At 40.5% G+C, this 16,579-nt stretch overlaps 3 protein-coding genes across 3 annotated transcripts; all 3 read right to left on the bottom strand.

Moving 5' to 3' along the window:
- Positions 1-3,335: 3,335 nt before the first annotated feature.
- LOC140943302 (thiopurine S-methyltransferase-like) lies at positions 3,336-4,112 on the bottom strand. Its single transcript, XM_073392383.1, has one exon. It carries the CDS (start codon positions 4,063-4,065, stop codon positions 3,343-3,345), a length of 723 nt encoding a protein of 240 aa, XP_073248484.1. The 5' UTR covers positions 4,066-4,112; the 3' UTR covers positions 3,336-3,342.
- A 5,995-nt stretch (positions 4,113-10,107) lies between these two features.
- On the bottom strand, positions 10,108-11,132 carry LOC140943300 (uncharacterized). Its single transcript, XM_073392382.1, has one exon. The coding sequence runs from the start codon at positions 11,122-11,124 to the stop codon at positions 10,378-10,380; it is 747 nt and encodes a 248-aa protein (XP_073248483.1). The 5' UTR covers positions 11,125-11,132; the 3' UTR covers positions 10,108-10,377.
- Positions 11,133-13,903: 2,771 nt separating this feature from the next.
- LOC140943297 (uncharacterized) lies at positions 13,904-15,274 on the bottom strand. Its single transcript, XM_073392379.1, has one exon. The coding sequence runs from the start codon at positions 15,240-15,242 to the stop codon at positions 14,229-14,231; it is 1,014 nt and encodes a 337-aa protein (XP_073248480.1). The 5' UTR covers positions 15,243-15,274; the 3' UTR covers positions 13,904-14,228.
- Positions 15,275-16,579: the final 1,305 nt, after the last annotated feature.

The raw sequence follows: 16,579 nt of genomic DNA on the forward strand, positions 1-16,579 counted from the left end.
ATTTGCTGCAGTGCGAGGCATCACAATTAGAAGCTGAAATGTCTGTCGAGGAAAATGAAAATAATACAGATATTGACCCTATTGAGGCTACCATAACCGCTGGAGCAACTCTTAGTAGTATTGTAAAAGCTTCAATTTCTAGAAGTTTAATGATCAACAAGACAATGCCCTAGAGGACTACCCTAGCCTGCATAGCACGCATTTCCGCGCGAGTTCGTCGAGAAAATTGGGACGAGAGCAAAAAAAAAAAAGGGAATGAGTCTACGCAGGCTGAGGACTACCTTGAGGCTTCAGTTATGATTAAAGTTTACAACCTCTTTGCATTGTTGTATCTTATCGTGATAAGATAAGATAAAGGCTGTAAACTTGATCCCTGTCTAAAGTGCAGGGGCACCCAACGAGAATATAGTTCAAAACCACTTAAACATAGCATTGTTAAATGTATTTAGTATTTGAACGGTAGATATATGCATACTTTTATCCCCTAAAAATTTTTCATCTGTTCGGATTTCCTAGCTGAAAGTCTAATGATCCGAAAATTATAGGGATCAAAACTTATCTTTTCGAAAATTTCAGCCAGAAAAAAGGCTCCTGAAAATTCTAAGTGACCTTTTTAGGGGAAAAATCCGTTAGAAATGGGCAAATATACCATTTTTTAGACGTTCGAAAATCCTAGGAGAGGCAGGCAAGCAAAAAAGTTTACAACAAATGTTCCGAAAATTCTAGATCTCAAATCATCTTCCGAACAGATATTTTCCGAAAATTGACGTTGGGTGCCCCTGAAAGTGTATAGTCAGCACTATGATATCTGTAGCAAACATTGTGATGTTCACTCATTACAAACGTCATTAGAAAGTACTTTCTATTATTAGTTACGTTGAGCTTAAAGATTATATTGATCACAACAAATAATGTTAAATTACACATGCAACGTCATGTTTTGAATAGTAATCTAGAACAAAATGACTCTCAAAAAGTGAGCAACTTTTCTAAATTTGAGTGGCAACTTTAAAATTTTTTGGCAACTTTAGAGCAACTTTTGGATGTATTGTCAAGCAAATCTTGCTGGATTTACTAGCACAATCTATTCATACCTACATCACATAGCTGGCTCCTGACTGCACGTAACTTTAAAGTTACGTATTGGTGTAGTTCCACGTTGTTATAATGAAAGCTCTTCAAATACTGAATAGCCTGCGTGGCAGGCGTTTGAAAGGGAAGGGAAATGGGTTTTGGGCGCGAGGGAAACGCGAGGGGCGCCTCTCGCGTTTCTCTTGCACCTAAAACCCCCTTTCCATTACCTTTCAAACGCCTGCCAGTCTGCCACGCAGGCTAAATACTGAATGGTATAGTGCACAAAGGGACCACACCTTGCGTCAAGTGGTCGCTGACTAGAGGTTGGAAAAAATGGAAAATTATAGAACAGTCAGGTAAAAAAGTGGTCGCGGTTGCTTATTCATGATAGGTGGTCGATTACGAGAGGTCCCTATTACAGCGGAGCTCCACGCACGCGCGAAGCGCGCTTGAGAAGAGCCCCATACCTAATAAAATTTGGTAATCCATCCATTCGAGAAATTTTGGTAATCACGTGACCGTACGCCCGTCCAACCGACCGTCCGTTTTCACCACAGGCATACCAATGTAAAATAACTCAAGTAACAGGTATGTCGACACCACAGTTAACTCGAGGTGTTTTTGGCGGGAAATCGCATGGCCAGCCGGGCTTTTAGAGGAAAAAAAAAACAACAACAGAGTCGAGTCTTTTTCGACATCATTTTTGAAGTCTACACTAACGTGCATATCAAAGAAAGAGCTAGAACGAGTGATTAAAATCAAAGAAGACGAATTTTTTTTGGAAGAAAGACATGAAAATTTCATAGCGGCGGTAAGAAAATGAGAATTGCTAGCGGCCAGCAAGGTGAAAATGTGGAGAAGTGAAAAAAAAATATAAAGGCTAACAGGAATACAAGCAAAAAAACTTTTGGTGAGCACAAACGACAACTCCTCCATGAAAATTTATGTGTAACTATCTCTTTTTAGGCCCTGTCCGGACGTATCCGTATTCGCTTTAAAACGCAACTTTTTTTCTCTTTTTCAAAAAAATTCGCGTCCAATAGTAGCGTTTTCGTATCGTTTTCGCCCGTCCACACGCATACGATGAATCGATTTGAAAACGATAACTTACCCGACTGCGCATGCTTGACGTATACGCGTTCGCTATCATGAGCCCGCGAAATAATTTCTTGGCGCCATCTTTGTATTTTTTGGTGTGGGTTTATATCATTGTGACGTTCTTCAAAGTCGCAGAAACAGCTTAAAATGTGAAAATCAGGGCACTGAAACAAAGTCAAACTAAAGGGAGATCCAACCTTCCGCCTCTTGACACCGGTAGCGAAAGTAACCTGATAATGTTCTGCTGCCTCCTTGAATAATCAGCTTGAAGAATTATCAAGGCTAAATTTGTTTGAAGAGGAGAACAAGCAATTCGATTAGAAATAAGCCCAAGTATAAAAGACAAGGAAGGGAAGCACCCTTCCGCCATCTTGAATAAGTTTCTAATATTGCGGGGAGTGGATTGGAACTGATAGTGTGTCCTCAGCGTTTTCGAAAAGTTCCGTTTTCGTCTATCCGTACCTACATGCGAAAACAACGTTTTCGAAAAGTCCGTTTACATTGATCGTTTTCATCAGATACGTGTGGACGGAAGCTGCATCCGTAAAGAAAAACTTGCGTTTTCAAATGAAAACGGATATGTGAGGACAGGGCCCTAGTCGTGTAAAACGGCATTATAGACCTGCAAAACAACGGCAAAAAAATTTTAAAAAAAAGTGCTGCACGTGCATTTTTTTTTTTTTTTTGCTAATTAGATCTATTGATTTTGTTGCCGTTCTCATTGCCGTCGCCGTTTATCATTACACGATTTTAAATTTGTTTGTAAGTATCTAGTTAAGGACGCCTTTGTTTTAGCCCTGGCTAAATCTATATATTAAGGCTTTGACTTTTTTTTTGGAGGTGGGGGGGGGGGAGACCGTGATGTTGGATAGGTGGTATCTTATGGTTGGTGGCAGCTTACGAGAAGTGGTGACACATGGATTTGGGATTTGTTCTCACCCCGCCTGGAAACATGAAATCGGCTCTGCAGGTGCTGACCTGAGAGCAGGCTCTGTTTCATTCGAAGCTTGGTATACTGATTCCGATCGGCAAAGCGTTACTAGAGGATATATGAAAGAACCTCCTAAAACCTGCTAAAATTGGGCCTGATCTCAGGTTACAATGCAAGAACACGTTCTCTGTCCCCTCGAACAAAAAAATCATCGATCGCCCCTGGATGCAAGGAAGGGCTTAGTTAGTTTTAGGTTTCAGGAGATGGTAGTGCAAGCTATATTCAAAAGCAAACGATGACCTTCTTGGATCTTTTGCAAATTTCTCTACATCTAGTTCCTTGATAATGAAGTGATCTCCATAGATTTCCTTCATTAACTCCTCAGGAATGCAAGCAGGTGGTAAGCCACCACAGTCCACGTTGTATCGATGACTTTCCACCATGTAGCCTCCATTATCGGTCAGAAAAGAGCGCATATGCTTCGCGTATCTTTTGCCTCGGTCTCCAACTTGAGGCAGTACTGCAGATAAGGATGAACGGTCCCATATCGCATCAAATTTTCCACCAACGTCCTCCACCGTGAGAGCAAATAAATCGCAGCAAAAAATGGTTATTTGCTTCTCCTCGCACTTGTATACATCGATTGGTTCACATCCAGCAGCCAATTTAACTTTACAAAGCTTACGAAAAGTCAAGTTGTTTTCTTCAAAAAAGCTTTCGATGGGCTGCTTTACAATTTCTACTCCAACAACATTGTGCCCTCGGTCCGCTAACCACAACATATCTAGAGTTTTCCCACACAATGGAACGAACACTCTCAAGTTCGACCTGTAATCAGTCAGCTCATCAACATATTTGACAAGGAACTTATGCACTGCGTCTCTTTGCCATCCGATTTCATTTTGATTCCAACGTTTCTGCCAATATTCAGCTGTTATCGTTTCAAGTTTATCGATAGACATCTTGAAGCCTTCTTTTAGTGTATTGGCGACGTCAAAATGTCATGAAGAACTGTGCAAAAGAGAAGGTCAGTGTGAGCAGGTATTTTAGGGGCGGAGGGGGCAGGGATTCTTTCTGTTTTTCGTAATACACTGCAGAGTGTTCACTCACAGTGGCAGATCCAGGGGAAGGGCCCGGGGGGCCCGGGCCTCCCCTTTATTTTTCGACCAAAAGGAGAACCGAAGGGCCAAACAATTTTTTTTTGAGATCGTTTTCCACCCCCCCCCCCCCCTCCCTCTTCTTATCTAAGGGTCTGAGCCCCCACTTATCTCAAGGTCTGAATCTGGCACTGACTCACGTGACCATATCAGCAACCATGCAAATTTGTTGGAACAAAAGAAAGCGATTATGTTGTAGTTAATTTTTTATTTCAGTTAATTTTTATTTTTCCATTGTTTTTGGGTATGGTAATGTAAGCAAATGAATTTGAAACAAAGGAAAAACAAAAATTAACTGAAATGAAGAATTAACTACAGCATACACCAATCGTCTAGATGATGAGTGGGCCGGCTGCGACCCGCCCGGGGGAAATCCTTTATATAAGCCCTATAGGTATGTGCCCTCTTAAAGGATAGGGTTTTTGTGCCGTTTTGGTATGAAAACGGGTAAAGAGTTTGTCCATTTTGGTCTGGAATCGGGTATGGTTTACGACGGAACTACGGTTGTGTATCAATGTGTTCGTCGTTTCAATTCGAAATGAATAAGAAAGAAAGTGTAATATGCGAATTCGAAATGGATTTTAAGAAATCTTTTTGTTACGGTTTTAATCTTAGCAATGATGACATAATTTCTGTCTTACGTCTTATATAAACATGTAATGTTGCGTTTTGTGACCACCTCTAGGTGTGAAAACGGGGATGTATTATAGAGGCCACGTCTGAAAACGGGCTAGGAAAATAAAGGATTAAATTAACTGCAAAAACCGTGGACGAAGATCCTGCTAGTTGTAAACGTTGGATCTCTAGAGAAGAGATCAAATCAGCCAAAATATAAAGAACAAGAACGAGAAGTCCGAAGACTACAGCAAAGCTGATTTAAAACAACGTGTATTGTGTTTTATAACAATATTTCGGCTGGCCATACCAGCCTTCTTCAGGTTTACAGATGTTACTGAACTTATGTAGCAATCACAATATTATATAGATGGAGAATGTCGCAATAAAAGGAAGAGGCGGAAATGACGTACAACATAAAAACTGCAAGGGAAAAATACTAAGGATATGGATTACAATAATTCGTCACGGCGGTTCAGGCCATGAGGTTCAAGATTCATGGCCTTATCTATCAAATGCGACTCCCTGGCCTTACGAACTGAGTCACGTGAAGAATGAATTTTCTCTAGTGGGATTAACTGCATGTCAGTATGAGAATGGTTAGAGTGAGAGAGAAAGTGTTCAGAAACAGTAGTGGGTTTAGATTTAATGTTAGTTTTGTCGACTGCACGTCTGTGTTCGTTAAATCTGTCCTTGAGACGACGCTTAGTTTCACCTATATATTGTAAATTACAACGGTTACATTGAACCATGTAGATAGCATTTTTAGTGTTACAAGTAATGTGTGAAGTGATGGAGCGTGTTTCACCTGTAGCGTAAAAGGTATAACTTGTTAGGCCGTTAGTAATAACATTTTTGGTCTGAAATAGAGTCAAGATTTGGAGAACCTGGCGGCACACCCCTACCTAGAATTCCCAGCAGTACCCCCCCCCCCCCGGGGGGGGCAGCATAGTGAACAGGCTAGACTATATATAACAGCAAACCTGGTAGCTAATCAGAACGCAGAATTCGCTTCATCGTGCCTGCTCTCCGAGCCAGCCGGTTTTCACTTGATGTCATCAAACGCATAAGTAAAGATTATAAATTCTTTTGCTGAAGTTATAAGCTTTTGAGTGCAAAGGGGCATTTAAAGTTGTCATTTTGCAATCCAAACAGTCTATGTATAGAATGGGCATCACTTTAATCTTAAGGAGTTTCACGAGAGATCAGCTGAGAGATGAAATGGTGCTTTTGTGGCAAAACTCAGTGACAGATATTGAACGATATGCGAAGTCACGGACGAACGGCAAGCGACCTAGAATTATGACCATCGGCACTGTTGCGGAACGTTCGAAATAAAATAGTATAAGGATTTGAATGGGAGAAAAACCCGGATTGTATTTGTAGCTTACGAATGAGAAAGCATTTAAATAAGTTGTGTGTTTCTTCTGTCCTATAAGGTTCCCGAGCCGATTTATGGCCATTTAATAGGTTGTATTGGAACCTGTTTATTCTCAAACCTGCTCCAACAAAATCCATAAAATGGCCATAAATCGGTTGGGAAAAAACACAAAAGGGAAGCACACAACCCAAACCCAAGTGAGGTGGTTTCAATCACCACACAAATCCTAAAACAGCTAACTCCCGATAACTCGAACCCTCGATGAGGGGGACATTGGGGGGTACCCAATACCGCAATACCGTAAGAAAAAATGGCAAATACCGAAATACCGCGTGGAAAATCGTCTAAATACCGATACCGCATATTTTAATCACATTTATAATCGGTTCCGCATACTTATGGTTGCTTCCATCTAGCGCGTTTAATTATCTCAGGCATTTATGCACCAGATGTCCATGCTTTTTTTAATAATTTGGTAGTTTGCAATTTTCTGAAAATTTTCACTGAAAAGTAAACTACATTTGTTCAGCCTTTTGGTATTTCGACCCAACAGCTAATTAACTCCAATAAAAATAACTCTTGAAAGCGCGAAAAACAAACCAACTAAAACCCTTTCCACGCACGTCTAGTGCGAGTTTTGATATAAAATCAATCTAGTCTAGCACGTCAGTCTCTCAGGGGTCAGATCACACGCCGCGCCATCCTCGGAGACCCAGGGGCAGACAGTGGGGACGAGGGAAAGTCTAAACGGGCGGAAAAATATATATGGAACGAAGAAAAGTAAAGAACGGCGAGAAGAGCCCCTGGGGACAATGTCTTACCAGACCAGAAAACTTGTGTTTTTCTGGCACCAATTCTTCGTTTCATATATATTTTTCCGCCCGTTTAGACTTTCCCTCGCCCCCTTTGTCTGCCCCTGGGTCTCCGAGGATGACGCCGCGCTGTTAAGAGGCAAACTTACCAAATTTTCTCTTTTAACTTTACAAGGCGTTTTTCAATTCTCGAAACCAAACATCTAAACTTATTCTTGTTGCGATAATGTTCGCCTCCTTCGCCCTCTTCATAAAAAATTGCCACACAGTCAATGATGACCACGCCGTCTTCAACCTCAGCGACCTCAGACATTGTGAGAAAACGTTTAAGACCTCGAATTACCGGAACAGGTACACAGATCGACAAGCCTGGTAAGGTAACTTGAGACGACTCATTACCATTGGATGCAACAACAATCACATTGTATATTATCGACCATTAACTGTCACAAAATGACCCACAAATGGTGTAATCATTTACCGTTATGTCTCAAGACTTCTAAATATTAACTTTTATTGACCTTTATGTCTTACTGTGTTTTGTTTTGCGTATTGTATCGAAAGGAAAGCGCAAATGAACGGTACCGTAATACCGTGAACAATCTTATTTCACCGAATACCGTCAGCCAAAATGATGAAAAACCGCATACCGCAGGGCTAGATGATACCGCAATACCGCACGTTAAAATTAAAATTACCGAAATACCGCATGAAAAAAAGCCCAATACCGCAATACCGTAAACCCCCATGTCCCCCTCCTCGATAACTCGAACCTTGCCGTAACTCGAACCAAGTCGATTTCCCCTGGATTTCCTTTATACTGCAATTTTACCCTCGGTAACTCGAACCCTTGACAACTCGAACCTCCCTCTTGTACTCGAAGTAACTTTTGTTTCCCTTTAGATCAATTCTATATATTTTTTGCCTCAATTAATAACTCGACCATTCTGTAATCCGAAATCGCCTGACAAGTTTGAAAAAAAAAAAAAAAAACAGTGTAACGGAGTCCAAAAAATTGAATTGATTTCAAAACAACCATTTCAATTCGATTCTTTGTCTTTACCAGGAGCCCATCACCCATGATAGCCGAGTTGTATTCCCTCCCCACCCATTTGCTTATTTCTTTAATTATTTCCGGTTCTTTGCTTTGGGTTTCCGATAACTCGAACTCCCCATGCATGACTCGAACTTTTTTCATTTTCCCTAGACTGCAAAACAGTCCGTATTTTTGCGTAAATTAAAGTACACGCGAGCAGTCAAACAAAAGGTCTGGAAGGAGGCTGAAAACGGAGAGCGAGACTCTCGCTTCACACTCTCGCGCTTCGCGCGCGTAAGACTCTTACGCCACGCTTTACCGATTTATTTACTGATTTTGAGAAAAAAACCCGACTGTTTTGCAGTTTACGTTTTCCCTAAAAGGTTTGACACGGGAGGCGGCTGTATTTTGAAGGTGACGCAACAATGCCGGTGGTTATATTTCGAGTTTAGGCCGCTTGTGGCTCAGCGTGCTCAAACGCTTCCGGCATCGATATCTTCGACATCTTCATACATGGTCTGATCAGCTCCATAAATTTGGATAAATTCTTTCTCTGGCATGAGTATCTCGCATATGAATATCGCACGGACCTGTCTCTTGACTTGGTTATTTGTATATTATTCATCTTATTTCATTTCCCAGATTCTAAACATCATCTATTGACAGCCACTGTGAAAGAGCAATAATCTGTATAGTATTTCACGGTTCTGTATAATGAGCCGGTTATCGGCCTGTTAAGCGGCTAGGTCCCGATTTTCTATGCATTCAAGCAGTGCAGTAGAGTCAATCTTTCTTTGTTAGTCTTACCTGTATTTAGCCTGCTTTCTTGAACGTAAAAACTATAGAATAACGGCATGTAATTTCGTTTCCACACTTGGCAAGAGGACAATTGATAGTACCCGGCTTACATAACGTTACATTCACTGAATCATGTGATGCCGCCTGTGCGGAGCGAACACCGGGGGAGGGAAGGGTAATGCCTAGCCTGCGTAGCAGGTGTCGAAAGGGGTAGGGGGTAGGGGATAGGGAGGAAGGGAAAAAGGGGAGGGGGATTGGGGAGAGGGGGAGGGGAGCTCCCTTCCCTTTTCCCTTTCTCCCTCCCCCTCCCCCTCCCCTTTTTGCGCCTGCCACGCAGGCTAGGTAATGCCTATATTTATTAAATTCAGTCGGACAGGAGCCCATCACCTTCCATCGCCTTTTATCACAATTTTTTATTGTTTTTAGCTTAGAAACTATAAAAATTCCAGCAGGCAAATGCGACAGCTATACGCGTATGTTGCAAATGAATCCACCCTGTTGCAAAAAAATTGAAGCAGCATAGCAGCGACGTGGTTAATGATTCCGCTTTTGTATGTTAGGAAGCTTTGTGTTTAGAAAGTACATTTATACTTTTATCGGCAGCAATCACAATCAGAATACGTTTTAATTTACACCAGCTCTCTGAGTTACTTTGTTAGACAGGAATGTCTATCGCGCACGCTATTGTACAATCAACTCGAAGCTTTTAGATGCGAATCACATTTAATTAAATCACTTAACATTTAATTATGGAGTTATGAACAGTTTAGATTAAAATGCTATGATAATTACTGTTTTGCTTTGTGGAGAGTAATGCAAGTGCTTTACCGGAAAATAAAACATGTTTTGGCTATAGAATGAAGAAGACATTCGACCCGTAGCCAGTAAGATTTTTAAGTTACTTCTCGGCTACGTGACGACTAGAAAGTGCGGTTCTCTGCCGCGAAAACACAAAGAAGAAGAAACAAACTTTAAGTATTCAGACTGCACGAATACTCTGCATCACAAAAGCGACGCATTCTATAAGAACAACAAAGGCAGCAGCGCGCAACAAAAAATTAACAACTTATTTTATGTCCAAATTGTGCATAAAATGAATCAGCACTTTACTTAAGTCGATTCTATGGACAAACAAACTAGCATCAAACGCGCTTCGTGCGATGGTGTCATTTAGGCATGTAGTACCTCTAATTAAAAATTGCAAAGAAAAGTTGTGATTTCGCTAACGAACAGGATTGTAGGCACAGTGAGCTTAGTTCAGTGCACACCTCAAATAATGTTCAAAGCACGTCATTACTGAAAATCACATTTAGAATATATTGTGCGTGTATAATTAGTCGTATGAGATTGAAAGGAGACTAAAGACCTTGGACATTATTCGTAACTTCATGATTGTTTTGTCTTAGTTAGGTGATAAACGCCTTTTGGGCGAAAATGGCTACCTTAACAGTTACTCGTTATGTCTTCGTTATGTGTCAGTCGGGGGTCTCCTTAACCAATATCTTCAAATCGCCTTCTGTATCACGTCGGAGGTATCGGCAAGATCCAAGAGTTTTAAATTGATCTTCCAAAGTTGGGCTTTGGGGTTTATCGCTCTCATTAGGAAATAATTTGAGAAGACTATCACGCCGAGCTTGTTCCCTTAGTTTAAGGTTCCTTGGCATTAGTGGTGACACTTTTGACGGGTTTCCATCTTCCGAACTCGGCGAAACCTGGGCGGGTGTTAAGAACTGGGGACAAAGTTCCCCGCGGGAAGAAAACGACCTACTTGTTTTGCGCCTTGGAATCGGGGAGCTTCTTTGCGATTCAAATGCAATGTCATTGAAAGAACCTCTTCGAAGTACGTCTTTACCAGGAGGCGAGACATTCAAGTTGTCCCAAGAAAAAGTAGTTCTTCTTCTCTCCTGGCTCGGAGAACATGGCGCAGATTTGACCTCGTTTCTGATTACTGGTAACTTCAACTTATCTTCCGAAGTTTCTTCTTCTTTCGTGGGTGATCTCACATTGTTCGTTGAATTTGTCTTTGTCCTACAGGGAATTAGAACAGTCAACTTTTGCCGCAGTTTTTTAGCTTCGAACTCCATGCTCTTTGCAAACAGGTTGTGTTCATTTTGTATAGAAGCACTTATCCTCTGATTTGTTTGTCTCAGAAGCGAGTTTCTTTGAGCGCAATTTCTCTGTTTTACCGTGAGGGAGGAGTTTGACTTTTCGTTAGCCTCCATTTTTTGCCTCCCTGTTTAGGTGCGCAGAGTTAGATAAAGCAAACTTGCCGACACAACGCCGTTAACACTCAAATTTACCTTATTATGATCTGCCGGTGCCGTAAATGTATTAAGTTCTTAACGGCTCGTAATTGGAAATTAATCATTGAGCCATTATTTAGCCTGCTTTATATTTCAGAGCTCTCTTTTGTTCCCTTGAGCTAAGAGCGCTTGTTATTGCAAAAAATATATAAAGAAAGCCGTTCTGTTTACAACATTTTTCTCCGGCTTTGTCCTATCTTTTGTGTTCGCCAACATGGAAAATTACAGTATCAACACTTTTGAAAGCAAATCTATAACATAGAGGCGCAGTTCATGCTTCAAAAAGGAATTAAAAGCCATTTATTGTCGGTGCTAATTCATTTGATTCATGAAGTTCGACGAAGTAATAAGGTGGCTTCCAAATTTTAAGTTATTAATAGCCACAAACAAAGTAAACCGGAATAAGATGAAATTAAGTTCAGTCCTTACTAATGTTTTGCGAAAACAAAGATTTTTAGTGTATTAACATGGCAGTCATACTCAAAATTAGGGAGGACTGCCATTTAGTTCGGTTACGGTTCGTGTCATTTTATAACAAGACTAGATCAATACTAGCAGTGATATGTTCATGGTTCGGTCAAGGTTACAGTGATATATTTACATATAAAAAAGCTCTCGTGATAAACCAATTCAATGAAGAATCATATATAAATAGTGGGGTTCTTCTAGGTAAACGTCATAATCAGGGACCGCGGAGGGGGAGGGGCTGGTAGGGCCGCGGCCCCACCACTTTTTGGCGCCCCCGCCCCCACTTTTTGCGCTAAAAAGCAAACTAATTAAAATAAAAAAGAGACTTGAAACAAGTTTTTTTCCGTCTATATTCCGCTATATTCTCTGTATTTTCTTTAATTTCAAACGCCAGGCATTTTGTGGGGCTCCTGTGCTTTTCGCGGTAATTGTTTCCGTGGGGCCGACTTTCCCCTTGATCAAACGCCATGCCTTGGCCACCCCTTCGCTTCGTTCGGCAGCGTGTTTTGTACTTCCATTTCGGGCAGAGTTTTTTTTATCAGTTTTATCAGACGAAATGAAGAAAACTACTAGCTTTTTCAAGCCAAACGAAGCTGAGTAGTTGTTTTGAGTGGATAAAAGTTTTATATTTTGTCTTTCTCCTTTCGAATCAATGAAATATTCGACATTACTTGAACAGTGAACGCCTGAACGGCCATAGTTAGAAATTTTTCAGATCACTTCAGTGTAGTATTTTCTATACTAAAATTGTAATTGCGTCTTTTCTTGCATTGAATCTGAACTGACTGTGTATGTTGGTCGTTTATTGGAAAATTATTTTCAATTGTCAGCCCTCCCACTTTTCACCTTGCTCCGCGGTCCCTGATAATTCTTTGCAAGTGCCGCAAACGTATTTCCTACAGTAATCATTGCTAAGTGATCAGTACAAACGTCCAAAAAGCTATTTTTAACACTAAGCCATGAATCCAAAGGCCGAAGGACCTCCCGGGAGATTCGGAGGAAACAATTTTTTATTTTGTTTTTGTTTCTAGAGGTTTCTTTCTTTCTTATTTGCGGAAGGTCACAAAGACCGGGGAAAAAAAATCCCCTACATAAAAGAGAATCCTTTGCAGATTAATCTTTATCTGAGCTACTTCTACACGGCTGCTAAGAACGGCAAGCAGGCGGGGGTACGCGCGTAGTCGAACCAAACGTTTTCGAGTCTGCCAGAACACTGGTTTAAAGGCAATGTTTGATCAACCTCAAACAAGAAAATGTGTTTGAAAACTAATTACAAGTTTGTGAAGAAGCAAAAGCAAAAAAAGGTAGGAAACCGCGGACGAAAAGAACAGACGAGAATTAAGTAGCACCCGAGGGGACGATGATGTTGTGTACATGTTTTCTAGAGACATTCGCTTCGCCTCTAGCTTTACCCATATGTCTCCACCGTTTCAGAAAAATCCTATGGGGACAGCCACAAGATGTCTCTCATGCATTTAGGCTAACCCTGGTGCAAAATGAGAGTCCAATAGACCGTTCAAAAACATCCAGAGGTCGGCGGGAATAGGGACTCTGAAGGCGCGGATGCCGGCACAAGACATAAAAGGGGAACTTGCGACTGCGGACCCTTAAGGGAACATCTCTCCAATCTTGACACAAGGTCCACCAATCACAGCGTAATATCGCATCGCACATCGTGCCCCATCACCCGTCGAGGCCTTTTTTTCAGTCAGTAGTCGTAAGTATATTATTGACGTAACTACATTTTTGAACAGTCATGAATGCAGAGACTCCAGATAAAAACACTGTCTGCATCGTGAGTTTATACTTGTAAAGATTCATCTCGGGATTTGCTCTTTTGCGAGTTTGACCCCAGGGGTCCGCGTGTCACAAGTAAAAGAGCCTGATGTTGAGTGCTGATGGGCCATAACCCTCACTTTATTTTCAGAATGTGAGGAAATGTGTGAATCTGATTGCTTGAAAACATAAAATCAGTTTATATAAGTGAAGTCAACGTCACCTCGTTTTTAAAAAGGGGCTTTGCGGAATTCCTCGAATTGAATACCATGATCACCAGAGGAACTGTGAGATAACAATTGCACTTCAGCTGTTCAGTTATAGCGACTATATTTCATGGTAAATGCTGTGGATTGCCAAACATATCAACTGCACTAGGAAACAGTGATAATAAAACGACAAATAACTAAGGCTGGACAAGCAAATTTCAATATTCGCACTTAGAGCGTTTAATAGATCAATTTTGTCAACACTTAAAATTCATCATTTGTCAACATCACCAGATAAACAAACGTCTAAAATATGAGCTCTAAAACACAGGAATGTGCTGAAATTTCAAGTTATCCAAACTAAGAAGGGCCTTTTCTGAGCGGCAGCCCAGTTCCAGCAAAGCCATATAATGTGACAACTATACAAGCAACGTTACGTAGCTAGATCAGCTAATTAACTTCCATCGGAAGATGGGTACGGAAAAGATCCAGACAGAGCGTTCATTTAGCTTATTGATTTTAAAAGTAAAGCGCTGATTTATCACAAAGGGTAGGCACCTTCCGTTAATTTTATTTCGTCGATTCTTCGGGATTCTCTTGTTCTAAACGGCTGGGTGTTCTTATATAACGACAAGCTTTAATAGCGCGAAAGGCATCCTGTAGATTTTGATTTATAGCCTTCCTTCTTTGCGCTTCAACGAGCAAATAGTTAAATGGATTTGCGGTGGAATTAGCTTCATCAAGACCTAGCTCTGCGCCACTTTCTATTTGTAAAACTGGTTCGTCTCCTTCAGTAAGTTGTGCTGTCTCCTTTCCGTCAATCATAGTTGGGGAGGGTAATCTTATCTCAACTTTACTGGTCTCCTTACTGGAAACAAAGTCTTCCTTATGGTTATTCGAAGTCAAATTCTGAGCTAGTACTAGCGGTGAACTCTGGCGTCGTTTTTTAGAATTCCTTGGATGACTGGATTCCTCGAAGTCGCGTTCCATAATCTTTTTATTGCTTCTAATAATGTTGTTCTTTTTGGCCTTTTTCTTAAAGGGGGTGGATTTTCGTTCTTTTGTCTTACTCTCTACAACATCTTTTCCAATCGGTGGTAGAGTAAATTTATGTTTTTCGCCGCCATCGCGGCCCTCTCTATTACCTTCAAAAAATAGAAATTCATCCTGAATTGGAAAAATAGCAGAAGTTGGTGAGTAGCTGCTGCAAGAATATTGATCAACATCTTTTGTTTCCCTGCTTAACTCGTCATTAGGTTCCCCCGACGGTCTTGTATAAGAGATCAGGGGTGGAAATGTACCCTTGACACTATCATCGCAATTAGCAGCATGTAACTCCTCCTTTTTGCCCTTCTGAATATCGCACCAGCGTTTGTCAATTTTATGTTTTCTTCGTTTCATTCGACGCTCTTCTTTCTTCAGAGCTCTGCTTCTTTCGTGTTTTTCACTATCGAGTCTCGTTGACAGTGCTCGAAATTTAGCATCCTCGGCCATGTTGCTCGGCGTAACCTTTTTCTTGTCTTTCATTCCAGTTGCTATTTGAATACCTAATTTTCCAATGTCTGGTAAATGAATTCCTGACATCTCGGTCCAAGACTATGTAATTCAAAACGCGCTCAAGGAGGCAACGGTCTTAGGACTTCAAAAGTGTTTTGGTGTTTTCACTTACCTCGATGCATTTTCACTTGGCTTAATACTGGTTAAATTGTCAAAAATGCAAATGTGGGGCCACTTGTGTCTTAGAAAACGGATGTAACTATGTAAACATATACAGCTCTTTGTCAATACTGCAATTTAGATTCCTCGTTATTGCTGATGAACGTTTCTGAAGGCAATGTTTTTTTTTTTTTTAATTTGTTGATTTAATTGCACCGATTCTCCGCTAGATGTATTTCCACGGCTACTCTCCTTAATCTCGGTGAGTGAAAATTCCGAAATAGTGGTTTAAAGCATTGGAACTCAAATAAGTACCAGCTCTTTTTACTGATGTGACGAAATGATCCATAAACTTAGAAAAAAAGTGAAAAATAATCACTTGGATCACCTTGCGTTTCTTGATCAAGTTGCCAGGTTCTTCCGCGAGGAAATCGTATGACTCAAGTGTTTTAATTTCTCCGGCTTTGTCGCGTTTTTCCAGATTGGCGGAAACATAACCTTTCACAACAATATTATTGTTATACAATAAAAATGTAAGTAATGGAAATTGTTGTTTATGATCAACTTATCCCAACTTAGAGAAAATAATTTAAATAATAATAGTTAAGATAATTCCCTGTCACATCATAGCTGTATTGAGTCTTCAAGCTGTAAATGACCTGTAAGAAGTTGTTAGCCAGCCGAGTTGTAATCAGACTCGGTACGGTTGCGTTTTTGGCATCGCATAGTTAATAAATATATAAGCAAGTTTAGCCAATCACATTCGGAGAAGCTAAACACCTTACCAAGATCGACTACTCCATATAATTTTCAAGCAACAACTTTAGAACCTTCTTTACTAATATTGTAAAAATTCTATATAATACTCAACACCTTGTAATTTTTACATTGCTCTCCTTGTTTCATTCTTACTGGAAAGCCCAATCTTAACAGTGAAATATGCGGATGGGTCACTTCCAGCCAATCACAGACTTGCGTAAGCATTAATTTGAGCTGAGTCGGTATAAAAAGCAAGGTGTGACAACAATAGAGAGAGAATTGTAAAAACTTGAAGCTAAAAAGTGAATAAACGTCCTGAATTATAGAAAAGTTGTATTTGTGAAAAGGCCACAGCTAGTCCCCGCAGAAAAGTCTTTTTACAAAATTAATAATTTACAATTTCAAACAAAAAAGTCCGGTAATTTCATAATTACTGGCACTAAATCAGCGAGTTTCTCGAAAGGAAATGGCTGAAAATTATTGCGAGAGGTTGCCAATTAAATTGT

This window comes from Porites lutea, chromosome 7 (assembly GCF_958299795.1).
Source record: "Porites lutea chromosome 7, jaPorLute2.1, whole genome shotgun sequence".
Taxonomy (NCBI): Eukaryota; Metazoa; Cnidaria; class Anthozoa; order Scleractinia; family Poritidae; genus Porites; species Porites lutea.